The sequence below is a fragment of the Carassius gibelio genome, chromosome B6 (genome assembly GCF_023724105.1).
Source record: "Carassius gibelio isolate Cgi1373 ecotype wild population from Czech Republic chromosome B6, carGib1.2-hapl.c, whole genome shotgun sequence".
NCBI lineage: Eukaryota > Metazoa > Chordata > Actinopteri > Cypriniformes > Cyprinidae > Carassius > Carassius gibelio.
This window is the reverse complement of record NC_068401.1, coordinates 11,587,709-11,607,944: the sequence shown is the minus strand read 5'-3', so window position 1 is coordinate 11,607,944 and position 20,236 is coordinate 11,587,709. Positions and strand designations below refer to the sequence as shown.

The window sequence follows — 20,236 nt, the reverse complement described above, 5'->3', positions numbered from 1 at the left end:
TTTATTTTTTAAGTATAGCCATAACACTCACACGTCTCTTCAACAAGAGTGAATAGATGTGTTAACCAACTTTATTTGTGCAAAGTGCAACCATTAACTTTACCATAAAAACCTGTTTACATTTGTACGATGTCCATGTAAACAATAAGAAAAATCATTTATAATCATAATCCACAAACCGGAATGATGAACACAACCAAGATGTTCATCTATCTATAAAAAAAAAAAAAAACTCCCACACATTTAAAGCTTAAATATCAAATATTTCACTGAAGAATCTGAAAGCTTCTACAAAGTATACAAGCATCAAATTTTTGCCTTTGAAGCCCCAAAGTACCCCACAGATATCCCTTAATGTACATGTTTGAGTCTGTAAACCAATAAGCAAGCTGAACTTTGACATTGATGTAAAACATGCCATTGATGGTTGTTTACAACTTAAGTTGCATTTCATCTAGAGTATAGCCTACTGCTTATGATGCACATTCACTTTCATATTATCTTTCAAGGTCTTTTTCAAGCCAGTGGTCTGACATTTATGCATGTCTAGATGTTCTTGAATGTTTTGGTTATTGGTATGATGAAACTTAAGTGCAGTTCCTTCTTAGTGCTGATTAAGGTTAATATGTCCACTTAACTTGTCTGTTCCTTAAAGTCTCAAATGCTTCTCTCATTCCACAGAAACTTTGAATTTATGACAAATTGAACCTTACTCTCCATTTGCTTCATACGCTATTGCTGTGATCTCCAGATTGGTATACTGGTGACAGTCTGAGTGATAACCTTCAAGATCAGACTGTTCTGACAGAAGGAGATAGGAATGGTTGAGAATATTTGCGGAGCAGGGGCAACTGGGGCAACTGTGTTTTTCATTAGCCAGATGAGATAAAGCAGCATCCCTGTACACATAGTCATTCCATGTAAAGCATGGGATCACATCATTGTTCAAAATGACATAATCTTGAGTCATCTCCGAATCCTCCCTGAAATTCTCCTTATTTTTTACATCAGCCAAGAAGCCCCGATCAGGGAGAGAGAAAGAGGTGGACTTCTTACAGGATTTTACTGAAGTTTGTTTCTCGGGCAGAATCTCCAATACTGATGTAGCAGCGTCATCAACACATTGCTTGATGTTGAAGGTTGGCTCCTGAATTGAAGACAGTATAATGACAATAATATGAGCAACATAAATTCAAAATATAAAATGTAAAAAAGTTTTATAAAAAAATGTATATATATATTTATTTATAAAAAGGGGAAAAACATGCTAATAATAGGTTCATTAATTATATTTTTAAAAAGTAGTTTTAAAATTCAAATGATCTCATTTAGAAAAAAACTAATTCATAATTATCAAAGCAGATATTAATTACCCAGTGTGATCCACTGATATCAGTCAGAAAGCTTTCCAGCACATTGTTAAGGTTTGGGACTGATGGCCACAAGGACTTCTTGAACTTCCTAACAGAGTGAAAACAGGACATATTTTACATTTCTTTGTATTCTTTACATATGTTTTTAGTCATAGAACATAGGTTAAATGCACAGTGTATTCTACGGTAATTAGGAAAGAATTACATTACCGGAAGTATCTGGAGAAGAAAGAGATCATTGCAGAAGCAATGATAAGCAGCGCCACTGGTATACAGACAATGAAGATCCACTCTGTGAAATGAAATGGTTTAAGTTTCAGAGTTGTTAAGCATTGTGCTTGATTCAAAGTCAGAAATTTCTACCTCTGCCTAAAGGTAAGAAGGCGGTGAGAGGTTCTGACCACTCACTCCAGTCTCCACTGTACAACGATCCATTGGGTTGGGCTCGAACCTGGATAGTGTATTGACTCCCTGTGTGAACATCCAGGCAAGTGCTGGTCTTGGAACTGGGTGTTGTAAAATCCTAACAGAGAATTTAGTTTCAACATGAGTTATGTGGCTATTCATTTACACTGAATGAAGAAAGTCATTAAATAACTGATATAAATGTGTTCATATCCATCTGTCCACTACCAGTGAACACTGAACTATTTAAATTAACTGAATTTCTCATTTCATGTGGTTGAAACTCACCTTCCACTCACTCTCTCCTTCCCGCTGGTATCGGATCTGGTACTTTAGATACTGTGAGATCTTAAAAAATGGTGGATCCCATGTCAAACAAAGACGTCCTTCCTCAGGCTGTGCCTTCAGGCCTTCTGGAGGCCTGGTCTGGACTGTCAAAGACAGCATAGAGACAAATGTCAGCAAACACGGCAGACACCGAAAGGCTTTCAACTGATGTCATTAACAATTTAAGAAGAATTAGTAACTAAAATGAGAATTTTGAGTGCATTTGTAATATTACCCTTACTAAAGGCGTTGTACAGGATTGTACAAGGTGTCCTTTACCTGAGGTGGAACTCTCAGGTAAAGGAGACCTGGGATGGTTGCAACACTTTTTGCTTTGTGTCTGCAACTCTGTGATTTTTTTAGTCGTGTGTCTGAAATGTTTATTTTAATTTTCTCACATCTGCCACAAGTTATGCAATCAAGATGAAAAAATATTGAACAAAAAGAAAGTATTCGCATGGTAATAAATGGTTACAATATTCAAGTACCATTATATTTACATGGCACTTTGCTCAGTTTATAGATTGTTTTATTTTATTATAAAATTTTAGGTTATTTTATTTAATTTATTTTAACATATGGAGGCTAACATGTTTTTTTTACTTACTGCTGCTGTTCATACTAAAAGTTTCTGCATAAAACGTTCGACCGAATGGTTGCAATCCAACACTGAGGTAAAACTGGTAGATACTGGACCCTTGCCCATACAAGACACATTGATGGACAGTGTCGTTGTCTCTTGAACACAACTTCCAACTATCCCACAGACTTCTGAAACACCAGACAAGAAGGACTGCAGTTAACAAACCAAACGAACTGCTATGCAGGAATTTCTATAGATGTAAAAAACATGACACCTGTTTAATTGTCTGTAGTGGAAGCTGTATCTGCCGTCATCATACACGTCTCCTCTCCATTGGCATAATACTTGATGCAGATCTGGAGTGTGGCAACGCAACTTTATGTCACCTGAAAATTAGCCAGATACTGAAAGGTGAGTGGACATTTTACTGTTATTTTTACCTAGGTAAATTTCTTTGCTTGTAGTAGGGGATAGTTCACCTGCAAATGAATATTGTCATAAATTACTTACTCTAATGTTAAAAATGTCCACGACATTTACTCAGCGAGTGTCATGACAGATGCCCAAATCCACTATAATTTTATAATTAATCCTATTTTTGTGTCACAGAATATAGTCTTAAGAGTTTTTTAGGTCAGAATGTACTTGTTTAGATTTCAAGTTTGCGATTTGTTAATAAAGAAAACATCTATTTGAAAATCTACTTCAACGTTTTCAGAGATTTGAGCTCCAGGCAGTTCAACGCTCATGAACCCTATGAGATCAGCCTCATCTCAGCTAGATTTACTGAAATTTGATACTGGCTCTGATGTCTCTATAGTGGTTAAACATGAGATGTTTGTTTTTGGGTAAATCACGGGCAGACTTTGGTCTCATTAAACTATATCCGTTCCAGAGCAAATAGATTTGGCTGAGGGAAAAAATCTCATCGTGTTATTTTTTTAAACTTTAGTATTGTGTATCACAGCACTGCCTTTGTACTTTTTATGATGGCTGTTGTTGTTGTTTTTTAATATTATTATTCAATAAATAATATTTTATATAAATAGTAGGCTATTAGTATTTCATCTAATAAAAGTATTTGTGAGAAATTGTGTGTGTGTGTGTGTTCATTATGGTGATTTTAGGTACCACCATTATTACCAGATGGAGATCATTGTTCCACCATTAGATAGCCACAAGAGACTGTTATTATATGAGTGAGTCAGCAGTAAATACTTTTATACTGAAATAGACTGAAACAGGGTTATTTTTATTTTCAACAGCAGGACACAGCCAAAAAATGCACTGAACAGCGCTGGAAATCATTGGAAATCACCCTTAACAAATGAAATGATAGTAAGACAAAGATATTGCTTTCCTCAGAGGACATTTAAACCAATGTTTTATTGTGAATATGAGACTGAGCTGAAGAATTAATGCTGTATCAGATGCAAGTGATCTCACACACACTCAGTCCATCTCTCTCTCATAATACTATGCATAATACAATAAGCTTTTATTACAGTAATACAATGTTTTCAATGTAGCAACTCATTGTTCCTTCATTACTTGTTTCTAATGTATTTCCACACTCTTGCCGTTGAATTGTTGTATAAACACTATCACAAATGAGCATTATCACACAAGTAGCTGTGTGATATGGCTTTGTCCTCTTGTGGAACACTTCCTCAAAATGTTATTTTTCGGCTTAATTTTTTTCACAATTGTCTATACAGTGTACTGTGACGGAGGTTGTGTTGATGCTAAATGTAGAAACAATCCTTCATTTCAATAAATCCAGACTTGAATAGTTGATTAAAAGTGGAAATATGGCATTTAGTGGTTTCAGGTGTTCAAATAAAGGTTGGTGTCACTTACACCACACTCTTTTCATCTCACCTGCTGTTTGTGGCACCATAGCTGTTACAGGACTTGACCAGTCACTCCAAAAAACACCTCCAGGCTTGACTCTCATTTGCACTGTGCAGTTCTCTCCTGCGACCAGAGACACAAGCTTATGGCAGTGTTTTGCCACCTATGAAGAGTGAGTATAGACTGCATTTAGTAAATGAGCTGCTTCTCTATGTACTATTCATACAGTAATATTATGATCAGGGTATGTGTTAGACTCACCGGTGTAACTGTGCTTGATGTGTTTTTGGATCTGTAACCAATTTCATACTGCATGTTCATTGGAAATTTGTTGGGTTTTTTCCATTCAACTAACATTTGGCCCACGTCGCCAGTTGGATGAAGGGATACATTTGTTGGAGGACACAGAAAAACTTGGAGAAAGACAGATCTATTTAATTGGAATTCATACACTATAAAGAATTAAAACTTCAAAGTAAATTGTTGTTGTTCTCCTGTTGCACTTACGCTGATCCTCTACACTGACTGTGCGACTGAAGATGGTTGTGTTGGTGTCTCTGTCTGTCACTCTGAGGTGCATCTCGACATACATGAAGACGTCTCTTGATGGGAATGTGCAAATATGCAGGACCTTTTTCTCCTCATAAGTTTGTTGTTTCACATCACAGGTTTTCTCTTCTGATGAGCTGTATGATAGAAACATGTTTGCTTGAAGTGGGCCCACCATGGGTCATACAGCCCCCCCCCCCCATCTCAGAATTCTTCAGTTTTTTTTTTATTAATTCTTGACCTAACAGGCTCAACTTTACAGTAAATTGTCCATTAATTTTAGTTTAAGCTTAATAATACAGTAGAATATTAAAAGACTAAAAAAGTCCTTATTCATACATTTTGTAGAAAAAATTATAGGACTTTCCAGCAGGTGCTTCCCAAAAGCAAGTGAAGGCTTCTAGATCCCTGGTGAAACATTTTGGGTCCTTATCCATAGCCAAGAGAGCAAAATCTGAGAATGAAAAAACATTCTATGTAGCTACAGTACTAATAAAATGCAGTTTCACTGCAGCATTCACTGAAGATCTACACTTTGCTCTAAATGCACCCTCAACTTTCATGTCTTGAACTGACACTTTTTTTTTTTACAACTAAAACACAACTATAACAACTATAACAACTCCTCAGCAGAATTAACTTAACATAAAATAGATACGTGCACAATCAACTAAAATAAAAACAGAGTAACTCACTCTTGTGTCTTACCTTGCTTTGATATGAAAGGCTCTAAATGCACCTGCTTGATCAGACAGGAAAGAAGTATCCACCAGGTGAGTGCTGAATCCATCATGCACACAGGACATTCATACATATGACTTTTTAGATATCTAGTTGTTTTAGTGTTCAGTACTTCTTATGTTTTTGGAAGAGGGCGGGGAGGTTGTTAGGTGGTCATCAGATGGGGCCAAATGTAATAGGAAGTGGTTGCACTGGGGATTGAGGCAGGCACCCAGACTGACAAACTGCCTCCTTCACACGCACATATATACTCAAGCACTGATGGATCACTTGCAAAAAAAAAAAAGAAAAAAAAAAAAAAAGATATATATTATATTATATTTAACAATACAATGTGTCGAAGTATATAGTCCAATTGAAGAGGTCATACTTCATATTTAATACCCCTGTGTATCAAGTCTCTGACAAATAATAATAATTATATATATACATATATATTCGTATGTTAAAGGCAGTTTGGTTCATCGACCAACAAAATAAAGTAGCTAGATATATAATATTAAATGCAATACTTGACTGTGGAGTTTAAGGGTATGGGGGTCTGATGTGTGTGTGTCAGTTGGAGGAAACTGAGTTGCCATACCCTGACTGACAGCTCCAGGTCCTGTGGCATAATAGGAGGAAATGCCCTTGACAGATCAGCAAGCTGCAACAGGGAAGAGGCCTGACCTCAACCCCACTACTTGAAGGAGTAAAAGAAAGAGTGAGTACATTCTGTTCCATAGCTAATCTACAGTTGTCTCCAAATGCCTCTGAGATGAGTCCAGTCACCACATAGATGCTTTATTTATCAAAGTAAAGACATTCCCTTAACATACATTAAATGATTACAAGATGGCTATAGCATGTCATACATATATCATTCGTAAAAAAAAAAACCACCTTAAAAAAGATCTTAAGCGTCTTTTTAAGGTCTGATAAACAACATAAACATTATGTACATAACTCACTTGAGCCTTAAGCTAAACAAATGAGTTTCAATAAGGACTATACATCGCTTTCTCAAGTGCTACATTGAATAATACTGGCGTTTTGGTCCACGGAATGAACTGCGTTCGATGAATGTACGTTTCAACAACCTCACACAATGATTTTCCCAATAAAAGATGGAAAAGAAATTAGTTCAGTGCATGGTCCAGACCCCCACAGACCCAGTGTGCTACATCTGTAGCTTATATTGTCGGTTCCATTTCCTCTTGAGTAATCCAACATGTCCTGAGATATGAATCCTTCTAGAATCTAGAGTCACAGCTCATAATTGTGTCCTTTCACAGTCTGTTCTCTATAGCCATGTGGTTTTGGTGGAGTGTCTCTTTGAACGATGGAACCTGACCACAGGGGAGTGACAGTAACGCGAAGCTCTACTGTGATGAACCTCCCTTGGGTTATGAACCCTTCTTGGGTCCGGGGGGGCTGGTAGTCAGGCCTCTTCAGCTGTAGCATCTATTCCAGCATAAGTGAAGTTCTCAAAGAGAGCCATGTTGACATAGGCCTGGATTAAAAAAGATGAGAATTAGAGGTGGGTTGATGGCCACATGCAGATAGAACTGCTACGTTACTGTTATTTCCATGAAATGCCCACTTTTACATAGCATTTTAGAATGATTTCTTAAGAATCATGTGACATTGAAGACTGGGGTAATGGCTGGTCAGCTTTGCCATCATAGGAATAAATGACATTTTCAACTATATTAAAATAGAGAACAATATTACTGTACTTATTGTATTTTTGATCAAATCAAACTGAGATCACCAAGCAACCACCTATAACCACATAGCAATTCCCTTGGTAAAAACCCACAAATCCTCAGCATGGTGGTCTGAGTTTTACATATGCAAGCATCAGTCTATTTTTCCTTACCTTCCGTGCCTCTTGCATCCTATTGAGCTGGACAGATATTTGCGAAAATGGCGGTCGCTCATAGGGTCTATCCCGCCAGCACTGCCTCATAAGTTCATACCTATATGGATTATTAATTATTTATACAACTGCAGTCAATCAATATGGAAAGTGACTACAAGCACACATGAGTGTCTGCGCTTACACTTCATCATCACAGTTCCTGGGCTGCTCCATTCTGTAGCCCTGAGGAAGCTTCTCATAGAGCTCAGCACAGGTCATCCCACAGTATGGAGTCCCACCTAGGAGAACAGATTCATAGCGTTCATTTGGCTGAAACATGTTTATAATGCAGTAGGTAACAATCTATTCAAGTTGTTGTGAACAGACTTACCTAAACTTACAATTTCCCACAGAAGAACTCCAAAAGACCACCTAAAAACCAAGACAGATATTTTCATTAAAAAAAAGGAGGTCTCAGTTTACGGTATAAAGTTTAGATATTTTTAAACTTGATGCAGTTTCTTAAAATAAATAGTGCTCATGGTGCAAGACTCGGCGCAATGACTAACATCTATTTAGCACATTTGCACACTGTTTCTAACTGTTAAAAACAGCTCAAAACACAAGAGCACTTAATCTGAACTGCAACTGCACTACCATTCAAAAATTTGGGGTCAGTAAAAATTTTGAAAAAGTATTTTTGAAAGTCTCTTATGCTCATCAAGGCTGCATTTATTTGATGAAAAATACATTAAGAACAGTAATGTAATGTAAAAATGTTAAATGTTAGATATTATTGCAGTTATAACAAACTCTTTTCAATTTGAATACATTTTAATATTTAATATATTTATAGATATGATGGCAATGCTCCAGTCTTCAATATCATATGATCTTTCAGAAAACAGACTGATTGGCGCTCAAGTAACATTTCTTACTTAACTCATTCTATATCTACTATATTATAATTTTTTCCCGGATATTTTGATGGATAGTTCAACAACGTTTATTTGAATTATTTAAACTTAAAAAAAATGTATGCATCCTTGCTAAAAAAAAGTTTTTAATGTGTCCTAGCTGGAAAGTAAATCAAGTATATAAGAGCAGTTATGTTGATGAGCTGCAGTTACTGTAGAATGCTATATGTTAAAGCTAACGCTAATGTTTGAGTGTGTCAATCAAACCAAGCTTTGTGGGAAATCAATAACAAGCTAACCTAATGGAGAAAACTATGGTTGCATATCATGTATTTCATGTTGTTTTAAAAATGTTCTGTGAACAATGTTCTTGAGTGGGTAAAAATAGGTTGTTTTGACAGAGGCACTGTGGTCTTGTGGAACATGCTACTCTAAATTTGAGCTTCCTGGTTTGTTATCAGTTTCTTCCTGCTTATTTATCAGTTGTCCAATAAAAACTGAGAAGGATTAAGACATTTTGTTTCGGCTTGAAATGTATGGATGCTATAGCACTTGGTGTTTTTAAATACTTATTTGAAAATGTATTATTTTCTCACATTTTTTATAAAATAAAGTATAAGGCAATTACATTTAAAATTTAGATGTGAGTTGAACATGAGATGTTCAAAGTGATGTTCACATGTGCCAAAACCACAAAATACTCACACATCACTCTTTGTGGTGTAGACACTGTAGTTTAGAGACTCGATGGCCATCCATCGCACAGGCAGTCTTCCCTGAGACAGAGAGAGAGAGAGCAAAATGTAACCAGTTTTATGAGTAATTTAGATACATTATGCATTCAACAGGCTAAGTAAGTAAAGGCAAATGAGTTTTATCATCTCATATCATCTCACAGATATGGTCCTCACCATGGTCTTTTTCACATACACCTCCTCGCCACGTGAGAGGCCAAAATCTGCAATTTTAGCAACTAAGTTATCCCCCACAAGTACATTTCTGGCTGCCAAATCTCTGTGGATGAACTGTTTACACAAAACAAGAATTAAGACATATCTATACATTTTTAAGTAAATAAAATAATTATTAATAATAATTAATAGAAACTTGTAGTCATTAAAGGCTTATAATTAAACAATTTGAATGAATAAATGAATTAATAATTATGCACTTAAAGGAATATTCCAGTTAAAAATGAAAATTTGCTGAAACTGTGAAAATCAGTGGTTTGGGCTCATTCTGATTGCACCCATTCACTGCAGAGGATCCATTGGAGAGGAAGTGTTTAATGCTAAATTTCTACAAAGCTGTTCCCATGAAGAAACAAGCTCATCTACATTCTGGATGGCCTGAGTGTGAGTAAAGTTTAAGCAAGTTTGAATTTTTGAGTGAACTGTTGCTTTAATTTTGCCCATCCATCCATGGATTCTTATATATACACCTCCATAATCTGAAAAAACGTTATACCTGTTTGTCGCTAAGGTAATGCATGCCAGTTGCTACATCAGCAGCAAACTGCAAGAGCTGCTGGGAGGTGAGTGTGGAGGCAGTTCCGTGCTCTTTAGCAAAAGCAGGATCAGTCTCTAGGACACGACTCTTTCTTAGAAAGTCCAAAAGATTTCCGTAAGGTGCATATTCAATGGCAATGTAAAGGTAACCTGTGGATAACAGAAGCTGTCACATATGTGCACTATATAATAGAGAACAATTTATATGGCATGCATGCAAAATAAAGTACCTTGAAGCTTTATTAACATTATTATTACACTTCTAGATTTACATGAATCTCTGTGAGGCACATGATATTATCTGACCTTATGTCTAGGTAAAGCCAATGGGTGGCACACTCACCTCTGTTTTCACAGGCACCGATTAGATTAATTATGTTTGGATGCTGTCCCAGTTTACACAGCACTTCTAATTCACCGGCAAAGTCTCTATGGTCATTCTCTGAGGCGAACTCTGCAGGTGCACACAACGGACACACAAAATCACAATCATGTCAAAACAGACCTTGGCTAACAATGCTGTGTTGGCTTGTTTTCTTACCCTTGAGCATTTTAATCGCAGCACTCATTTTTATGCCATCTTTTTTGACCATGGCCTTGATGACCTGACCAAAGTTCCCTTCTCCAATCACATCCTCAAACTTAATGTCCTCCCACTCCAGTATGGGATAGGTGAGGGGCTCTGAGGAAGGCTTTGGTCGTCGGGTCAGTGTGAGAGTCCCCGAGTTGAACTGTAAGATAGTCTCTTCTCCCTGAGAATGCATGTTTTTTTTTTTTATTGAAGAGTAATATATATATATATAAAAATAAAGAAAACTCAGTTTTTAACAATATTTAAAAATCATGTTTTTACATTGTGCATTCCAATTATTCTCAGTCAACATGCAATCAGGTTGTTTTGATTAGATAAAAAAAAATAACAAAAAATTATAACAAAAAAAAACAAGATTTTTGAAAATTAAAAAAAAAAAAAAAAAAGAATTATCTGTACTTATCATTCTTATAGTACTTATAGTTCAGTCCTCTTAAACTACAAGTTACAATGACATGAACTATATGGTTATATATACTTATTTCAATTATTATTAGAATTGTTATATACTGTATAACTGTTCAAAAGTTTGAAAAAAAAAATTCTTAACAAAGACTGCATTTATTTGATTTATTTATTTGAAAAAGTTTCATTTTGCAATTTTGCAATTTAAGATAACTGATTTATGTTTTCATATATTTTATATTTTAATGTACTTTTGTGATGGCAAAGCTGAATTTTCAGCAGCTATTAATTCACATTATTCTTAAGAAATAATTATAATATGATGATTTGGTGCTAAATAAATATTTCATATTATTATCAATGTTAAAATGTGCTATTAGTGCTGCTTAATATTTTATTTTAATTTTTTTAGAAATTGTGATTAAATGTTTTTCAGGATTGTTTGATGATTAGAAAGTTGAAAAGAAAAGCATTACTATATATATATATATATATATATATATATATATATATATATATATATATATATGTGTGTGTGTGTGTGTGTGTGTGTGTGTGTGTGTAACTTTCTATTCATCATAGAATCTGAAAAGCATTTAATCACAATTTCAAAATATTAAGCAGCACTAATAGCTATTTTTAACATTGATAATAATATGAAATATTTATTAAGCACCATATGATGAAAAGGTATTTACTGTCAGTTTTTTATCAAGTGAATATGTCCTTACTGAATAAAATGTTAATTTCTTTCAGTAAAAATATTGCATACTTCCAAATTTTAAATGGTAGTGTATATACAGTACATATCATCATAAAATTAATTATGTTACATAGTTAATCATACATACAAAATAGATAACTATCCCACTATGTTGATTTTGTGTCCAAAACTGCCCAAAACATTTTTGCTGCCACTGTACATACACTATCATAAGAGTAAAAAAATAAGTGATAAAGTAAAGTGTCCACTCACTGATCCAGACTGATAGGTGAACGTCCGCTTTCGTTTAAGGACAGATTTACGAATGTAGAAGAGAATCAAAAGGGCCAGAAGGATGGTCACACAGGTCACAGCCACTGACCCAACCACAGCCCAAAGAAGCTGATGATCCTCAGCCATCGGCCGTCCAACTTGCTGAGTGGTGGGAATATAGTTGGAGAATCCTGCTTGATATGAAAAACAGTAAGTGGCTTGAAATTTCGGCTTTACAGTATGACTTTCTCACATTTATTCTCTCTGGTCACTTACTGTCTCCATGTGTCCTGGCTTGTACAAACTTGCTCCACTCCCCTGGCACCTTGGAGAAAGCCCTCACCCTGAACTGGTATAATGTGCTCCCATTGAGGGATGTCACATCCTTCGTGGTTTTGTTGCCATCGTCGGTGTCCACCCAAGGGTGAAAGCTGCTCTGGCCCACTGGCTGGTATTCAATGCTATACTTCACAATGCCTCCGTTGGGATCTTCAGGCGGCTGCCAGTGAAGCCTGACTGCACTGATGGACAGAGTGTCTGCCTGGACGTTCCTTGGAGAAGAAGGACCTGGAGAGAAATTATATGTGCCACTTCAGTTTCATTTCACACTTTTGTGAGTTATTCCTTTCCACCAAATCCTGTCTTAAAATCTGATATTCATGTCCTATTTTATAGTCAGTCACCTATTTGCGCCTACTTGGGGACATGCACGATTTCTGTTTACCCTGCTTATAGATGTGAATATGGTGGGGCTTTGAAGGGGGCCCATGGCTGCCGCAGTTTATTAGCTGGACAACCACTCGGTAGTCCCTGTGATACTCCAGATTGTAGAGCTTGATGGAGAGCACATTAACCAAGGTGGTTTCCTCCCGCAGCTTCTCTCCATGTTGTCCATAGAGCTGTACTAAAAAGCCAGTGGCTTTGTGGGATGTGCCAATCAGGGACCACCTGATGGTGGCATTACGGCCCTCCAATGAGCAGGAATCAATCTCCGGCCTGGCCGTGGGCTCTAGCGACACAGAATACGCAATCAGATGCTGTCTGCTGCAGCTGAGCTACGTGAAAACTATACTGCTCTGAGAGTCAGTCTTTTCAGGGTCAAATATTGACTGAAAGTCAACAGTCAAAATATTTTTAATCTATATAGACTTGTTTCCATGTCAGCCTCATTAAAAACCTCCATCTTCAGCTCAAAGAACCCCGCTCTTCTCCTCATAAGATGAGGAAATATCCCCACACGTTTATTTATTCTGTTGAGATGTTACTCAAACTCATCTCAACACATTTACATGAAAATGTATGGAACTTCATAATCTTTTCATCTGAACTTCAGCATTAGAGTTATTCTGAACAGTTTTTGTTGGAAATTATAATAATAAAAAAATGGACTTGTGGACAGACTCAGCATTATTATAATAAATTACAACTATTAAACTATTAAAATAGTTTTTGCTAATTGAAATAAAGCTGACAAAATAATATATAAACATTAGATTTAAATAATTAAAGCTATATAGAAATACATAATAATAGTAATAATAATAAAAACAACAAAAGCACAATTACTTAAATTGAACAGATGTATTTTACACTTACATTTAGGACGACTGTACTGAAGGGGTCTTTTTGCCGCAGGTAGGGGGCCATCTTACCACAGTAATGGGGGAATTTTGTATAACCTATACACTGTATTCCTGAACATGCTAAACTAAAATCTAAATATGTTCTTAAATTAGGAATTTACTTCCATCTTTTTTCTACAACCAAGCCATGTTTAATTCTATTTTGACTGATTCTCACCTGGGCAGTCAGTCTCCATGATTGCCTCTGGACCCAAAGGACCTTCTCCTCCGTCCCCTGGGCGAGCGAGTTGTACATGGACATGGTATCTGGTTGAGGGCTTTAAATTCGGTAATGTGATTTGATCACTGTCATACACTAAAAAAAAAGATGAGATGTGTATGACTTTCATAATATATTGATATGATTATACATTGGCATGAACCTAATGCAGGGATTCCTAAAACCAAAAACGATTTTGGCAAAGTTACCTATAATGGAGGACCATGAGTCTTTTGTATCCACTGGCTTGTAAAGTAGCTTAGTGGAAATAATGGGGCCGTCACCCATAAAAGTTTCCACTGGTTTTACAACCAGTTTTTTGCTACTCCTCGACAGCAGTTTAGGAGCATTGGTTGGGTAGGGTGGCTCTAGTTCACAACAAAGTGCAAATGTAAATGTCTTTCACTTAGTAAGAACATCACTAGAATGAATCCATTTTTAAAATGAATCTCACCTTTCACAGTTAAGGTGAACTTGAAGGTATCCTGCCCACCATCGGTGGAGACTCGACATTCCCACAGACCATTATGCTCGGCAGACAGCCTTGGGATCTCAAAGTGGGCTGTGCTTTTTTTGGAGTCCATGGTAGTGTGGGATGCCTGAGAAATCAACAGCAGACAATCACAAAGACTGTCACATTGAAAAGATAGACACAACATTCCTTTTATTTTTCAATTTCACATGCAACCTCTTATTAAGCTTCTTAAACTTATGACGCTTTCACCTTAAGAACGGTGCTTTCCAGCTTGCGGAGCTCAATGCTCAAATGGCTAGGCAGTGGATGGCCTGTTGCAGAACATGTGATCTTGTGGCTGGAGTTCAAGTTTCCCTCCACGTTACTGGCCATGTCCAAAATCTCTGGTGCGCGATCTGAAAGAGGGATAAGGTTAGACAACCGGCGCCAAGAGGAACAAGCGTTATGATTTTAGAGCAGATGGAAAAGCAGTTTTGAAGGCTGACCTGATTTCTCACAGTATTGCCCTCTCCAGCCTGTAGGACATTGGCAGCCACTGAATCGATTGCATTTGCCTTTGTTCTTGCAGTTGCAACTTAAAAGACAGTCAGCGCCGTACATTCCTTCAAGACAGGCTGTAAAAATAAGATTGACAATTCTGTGTTTTTATTGTATATATCAACATGAAAATAAGCATTTGAGAAGCATTCAGTGGTTTGTTCGAGCCTGACCAGAAAAAAATTTAATTTAATCTGAGCTCTGACCTCAAAAAATGTAACGGTAATTGTTTGGAAATGTTTGTGTAACTATTCTTAAATTTTAATCTTCTTAAATATGTACTTAATATCTCATATTATCTTACTTTATATTGCAACTTCATTTCTCTTAGCTGTGCCATTCATTTCACAGTTGCTGCTTTATTTTCCACAGTTGCAACATTCTGTTTTTATAATTGCAACTTTGTATTTCACAATGTGACTGCATCACACAATTTGACTTTATATAACTCTGTTCAGCTTTATTTCTCATAAATCATGGCTATTTACTGTATTTGCAATTTTGTATTTCCCAATGTTACAGCATGACTTTTTTTTACTTTATCTTACAATTACATATTTTATTTACTCTGAGGTGGAAACTGGTTTCCACAAAGACTAAAAAAATAGAAAGAGCAGTAAGAAATGTTCATCTTGGTCAGATTGATGCAAGCTGAATTTTTTCAGGCAGATTCCAGCAGCACCTGTTTCAACTTTACTCCTTTTTGTTGGGTCCAGATGATATTTTGCATGGAGGGAACAGTTATTATGGAAAGGAATCTTATGTAAAACTCACGTTTACGACAGTGATCTCCATGCCAGCCGCTGGCACAAGAACAGCCGTAAGGATCCGTGAGACAGAAACTCAAGCCCTGGCATCCGTTCTCCGACTTACAGGATTCCTGGCAGTTCCTACCAAACATTCCTTCACGACAGGCTGAAAAACCAAAATCACAAAAAAGATTTGTATGTTTAAGTCCTTGCATGCATACTCTCTAAGATGAAAACATTTATCATATAAATGGTTTTCCTTTACCTGTCTCACAGCGCATTCCCATAAACCCCGGTGGACAAACACAATCTCCATCTTTGTCATGGCACACCCCTCCATTCAAGCATTCGGGACAGTCTTTGTCACAGTCGGAGCCCCATTTATTTTTTGGACATTCTAGAAAATAAATCAAGCACTAGAATAGAAAATCCATAGTTCTGGATATATTTAAGTTGGTCATATGATTCTGATCACGTTACCACGAACGATGAGACGGATCCAGGTACTATAAAGAGCACTGTCCCCAACATAGCTCACACTGTAAATTCCTGTATGGCTTTTATCAACTTTAATCAGATCCAGAATTGCTTTGTGGTTTTGAACATCAGCAATAGGAGTCATGTAGTGGTAGTTACCTAAAACAAATCAGAATATTCTTGCTTATAAATTGTTCACGCATTTACTGATTTTTGCTCAACAATTCACTGATCATCTCGTTGTAACAATCCTCCTGGAACCTCTTTGTTTTTCAACATGGGGTCCCATTTTGGATTTTAGTTTTTTTCAATTTTCTGTCTTTTTTTTGTTTTGTTTGTATATCATTTTGAAACGTATTCTCATGAATCTCATATTTGCATGCATAAAATGCTGCATACATGCACTTTAGACATGCATCTTGCAAAATCATAAAGAACACGATTAAAGATATACTGACCATTGAATTTCCAAGTAATGTCTCGTCTTTCTGTCTCAACAACATCCATGATTAGTTTCACTTCGTCTCCTTTACTGGCCGTCAGGGTGACTCTCACTGGTTTAAAATTACCTTTAAAGACATAATAATAATAGTATTCTGGTATAACATCACATTTATAAAATCTTTTCTGATAATTATTTTTACAAATATATTTCATGTTATTAATATATTTTAGATTAGACATTTCAGATATTGAATACTTGAACAAAAACAGTCTGTTAAGTGTTTTGTCAAACTTTGTTTAAAGATTGTAAGAGCAGAAACAGCTGAAACATTTTTCAAGGTGTCTTTTTTGAATCACACAGGTTTGTAACATGCAGGTTAGTAAATGATGACAGAATTTATATTTTGGGTGTATGTCATCATACTTTTGCTGTAATTGTTGATGAGTGTAATGCTTCCAGGTTGGTCGGAGCCCCTTTTTGAGTGACAGTAGAAAATCCCACTGTGTTCAAAGCCTGTAAAATTAGTAGCCACAACTTCTTTAGTCTGTGGCCTCTGCACTTTAAATTGTGGAGAATCTGCACGACGGACAATGCTGTTGTCCTTTGTGATGCTCAGCTGAATCCCGTCTATATCACGCTCTCCAGAAATGCAAGAGAGGCGGAAATGTTGAGCAGATATGGCCCCGTTAGAGGTCATTGTGAGATCCATGACCGCATCTGAGAGAGGACACATTTCATCCAGATTAATGCAATGCAGTTTACTAAAATTGGACAACTATTGGAAAACAATTGCTAGAGAGAGAAAAAAATAATTAGTAAGTTAATATTCTCATCACTTTATTCAATACAGTTTCCTGTTTATTTACACTGATCACAAAATATCAACAACAATGGAGCCACAATAGAGGAACATCCACATTCCTGCTCTCACACATTTCCCCTGGCTGTCTGCAACTATGTGCCCTTCTCAACATAAGAACAATGTCAGGAAACAAAGAGGATCCAAAACCATCATCCCACCATGAATTCCATTAGATCCCATGTGCGAAATAGTGAAAATATGTAGACAAGCCCAGGACTTTGACTCCAGTGAAGTCAATATCCATACATGCACATGCCTTAAAGTGTTGGCAACAGAAAAAATAACAAACGTTTCCACAAGAAAAACATTTTTGGACATATATTGAGCTGCTGTTATATAGTTATAGCTATATAGTTGTCACACTATATAGGCTACAGTATTGCTAAGGCTGAACCTGTCATAACTCAATAAAAATAGTGACAACTGACAATAAAACAAAGAAAAAATATATAAAAAAACAAAAGTTTAAAAAGTTAAATTTACCTTAATTATAGCAGAATTTACATGGGATTTTCAGTACAGTTTTATTAAGTGTGCATGCATGCGTTGTATAGGCTAGTTTGAGGATCTGAACTGCTAAAAATGTTTGTATGTGTTTTATAGCGTATGGTGAGCATAGAATTGACAAATGTCATTCTAATATACACCAAAATATTGTATAGAATATTTGAAACCAACATACAAAATGACTGGTAGATGACACATTCTTCTGACTCAATGTTAGCCTATATGAGATGGCCTTTGCAACAACTAACCCAATTCCCATACTAATTCCACTCTCCCAATCAACCAATCAGTCAATCAATACATACTTATTTTGAAATCAAGTCAAAAGGAGAAACGACACGTTTTGGTCTACTGGGAAACTACCAACGAGCCTAAGACAGTACTTACCAGATATGTCCACGAGGCACAAGAGGCAGATTAAATGTAGCATGACTGTAATCTTATGTTCACTCTCAGATAATCCGTTAGAAATTATCCAAATTCAGGATTTTTCATTCCAGTGGGGTTTTGCAGCTCGCCAGCCGTCGCCGCGCATAATTGCGCATTTCTACAATCACTGTGAATGAATGCACGCGCACTGATTCAGTCTGCGCGTGGAAATCTGTGCTGTTGACACGCAGAAAACTCAACTCTTCTGCTTACTCCACACTCATACTTTGGGTGGGAAAGGAAGGAAGAGGCGTAGGGGATGAGAAAGAGAGAGAGAGAGAGAGAGAGGATCAAAAAGTTTATAGGCTACTATTTTCACTGAATTCTCACTATTTTCACTGAATTCTCACTATTTTCACTGAATTTCAGTTAACACAAAACTGTCTGATGACTTAGGCCTACTGTAAAGTCAGTTTATCAAGACCAGCGTTGTTCTATAATTAGGCTATATATCTGCAAAACATTTACTACTACATTATTATGTGTATTAACGCATAGAAATATTTTTTGTTCAATTGTATTAAGCTTAGAAATATGTTTGTCTAAAGTTTTAAACATTCTTAAAACAAGACCCACATAGCAAAAACGTTAAATTGTACAAGAAGTAGACAAAAATGTCTTTAAATCAAACAGTGAAATTTATTAAAATGACCAGGAACAACAAAATACTAAATTAAAACAACATATAGACATAGAAATAAAACTGCATATAACAACACAGAAGCACAAATTTATTTCATTATATTTGTTTATCTTCTATGTCAAAGCATTTTTATTCATAAAAGTGTTATAGTTTACTAATAGGACTTGTTACAGTCTGATTAGTAAACTAAAGGTGCATTTATTATTATATCATATTATTGCAAAGGTCATTATCCCACATAGTGTCAAAAGTTTTCACTGTGTTAAGTTCACATATAGCTACCTTAAAAATAAACCTGGTTATTATGGAATGAAAATGCACCCAAAATACTGTTTCATGTCAGCATGCTCAGAGGTTAAACATGGACTGATTTACTGAGTCAGGTGATCTCACATTATGAGAAAATTCAGATGTTTCCTGTCAACTGTTCTTTTTCGGGCAGCTTATGATGCACGGACACAGTCTGGATTTATAGTATTTTAATATCCCCATCACTCAAGGCACCACACTGTCATAAAACAGATATTACTGTCATACTCATGGTCATATTTGCCTATTGATGAATATGCTCCACAGTGCTGAAGGCATCTTTTAAATCCTTAGATCAGTCATAGCCAGGAAACAAGAAACAATCCCTGACTGTATGTTTTGTCTAAATGGTCAGTTTAATTGCAGAGGAAAAGCCCACCGCCGCACGTCTACAGAACCATTTACACAGTCTTTGCACACTTCACTAATTTGTAGATGGATGGTTTTTGAAATGGGCACATATATTTTCTGTCTGTTTCTTGATAACATCATACAATCCAAGCTGACTCAGACTGACATTGTTCTGACTTTCCTGTTTTCCACTCCAAGAGCAAGGGACAGATAATAAGTCATTTCTATTTTGCACACAGATAATAAACCAGAGTTTAGTTGTAGATTTGTTAGTGCTGATATAGAGTAGAAATATCTAACATGTTGCTGTTTTTAGAAGTGCTGTCTGAGGCTGAGGTCTTCTTGCTTTTGTGTGCATTGTCACCTTTGGTACACATACTGTATCTATGAACTCTCTACTGCTCAGACACAAATAGCAGGTCCTCTTCACAGGTCACATCTATATCCTGCCCATTTGATGCATGTAAGTGAAACACAAATGTAAACACATTACATTTATTATCACATTGAAATATTCTCAGTTACTGTAAAGAAAGA

General features: G+C 36.2%; 2 protein-coding genes across 7 annotated transcripts; both read right to left on the bottom strand.

Annotated features, from left to right (window-relative positions):
• Positions 1 to 57: 57 nt before the first annotated feature.
• Positions 58 to 6,069, bottom strand: LOC127959386 (erythropoietin receptor). 3 transcript variants are annotated; one of them, XM_052558549.1, is made up of 12 exons: positions 5,800 to 6,045; positions 5,431 to 5,545; positions 5,050 to 5,228; positions 4,804 to 4,955; positions 4,570 to 4,705; positions 2,963 to 3,074; positions 2,713 to 2,876; positions 2,067 to 2,209; positions 1,782 to 1,896; positions 1,584 to 1,665; positions 1,374 to 1,461; positions 58 to 1,147 (listed from the first exon to the last, which is right to left on the bottom strand). In XM_052558549.1, exons 1-12 carry the CDS (start codon positions 5,903 to 5,905, stop codon positions 710 to 712), a joined length of 1,830 nt encoding a protein of 609 aa, XP_052414509.1. In that variant the 5' UTR covers positions 5,906 to 6,045; the 3' UTR covers positions 58 to 709. The 3 variants fall into 3 exon arrangements, with proteins under 3 accessions (XP_052414509.1, XP_052414508.1, XP_052414510.1); XM_052558548.1 differs by having other exon boundaries at positions 1,737 to 1,896; positions 5,800 to 5,961; XM_052558550.1 differs by lacking the exon at positions 5,431 to 5,545 and having other exon boundaries at positions 1,737 to 1,896; positions 5,800 to 6,069.
• Positions 6,070 to 6,594: 525 nt separating this feature from the next.
• On the bottom strand, positions 6,595 to 18,613 carry LOC127959384 (tyrosine-protein kinase receptor Tie-1). 4 transcript variants are annotated; one of them, XM_052558542.1, is made up of 23 exons: positions 18,355 to 18,613; positions 17,022 to 17,315; positions 16,612 to 16,722; positions 16,157 to 16,312; positions 15,942 to 16,073; positions 15,702 to 15,842; positions 14,876 to 15,004; positions 14,640 to 14,785; positions 14,370 to 14,514; positions 14,125 to 14,283; positions 13,874 to 14,011; positions 12,798 to 13,082; positions 12,350 to 12,640; positions 12,074 to 12,267; positions 10,642 to 10,852; positions 10,444 to 10,554; positions 10,060 to 10,250; positions 9,504 to 9,617; positions 9,298 to 9,368; positions 8,067 to 8,107; positions 7,878 to 7,974; positions 7,694 to 7,793; positions 6,595 to 7,324 (listed from the first exon to the last, which is right to left on the bottom strand). In XM_052558542.1, the coding sequence occupies exons 1-23, from the start codon at positions 18,395 to 18,397 to the stop codon at positions 7,253 to 7,255; spliced, it is 3,372 nt and encodes a 1,123-aa protein (XP_052414502.1). In that variant the 5' UTR covers positions 18,398 to 18,613; the 3' UTR covers positions 6,595 to 7,252. The 4 variants fall into 4 exon arrangements, with proteins under 4 accessions (XP_052414502.1, XP_052414503.1, XP_052414504.1 ...); XM_052558543.1 differs by having other exon boundaries at positions 12,074 to 12,264; XM_052558544.1 differs by lacking the exon at positions 12,798 to 13,082.
• Positions 18,614 to 20,236: the final 1,623 nt, after the last annotated feature.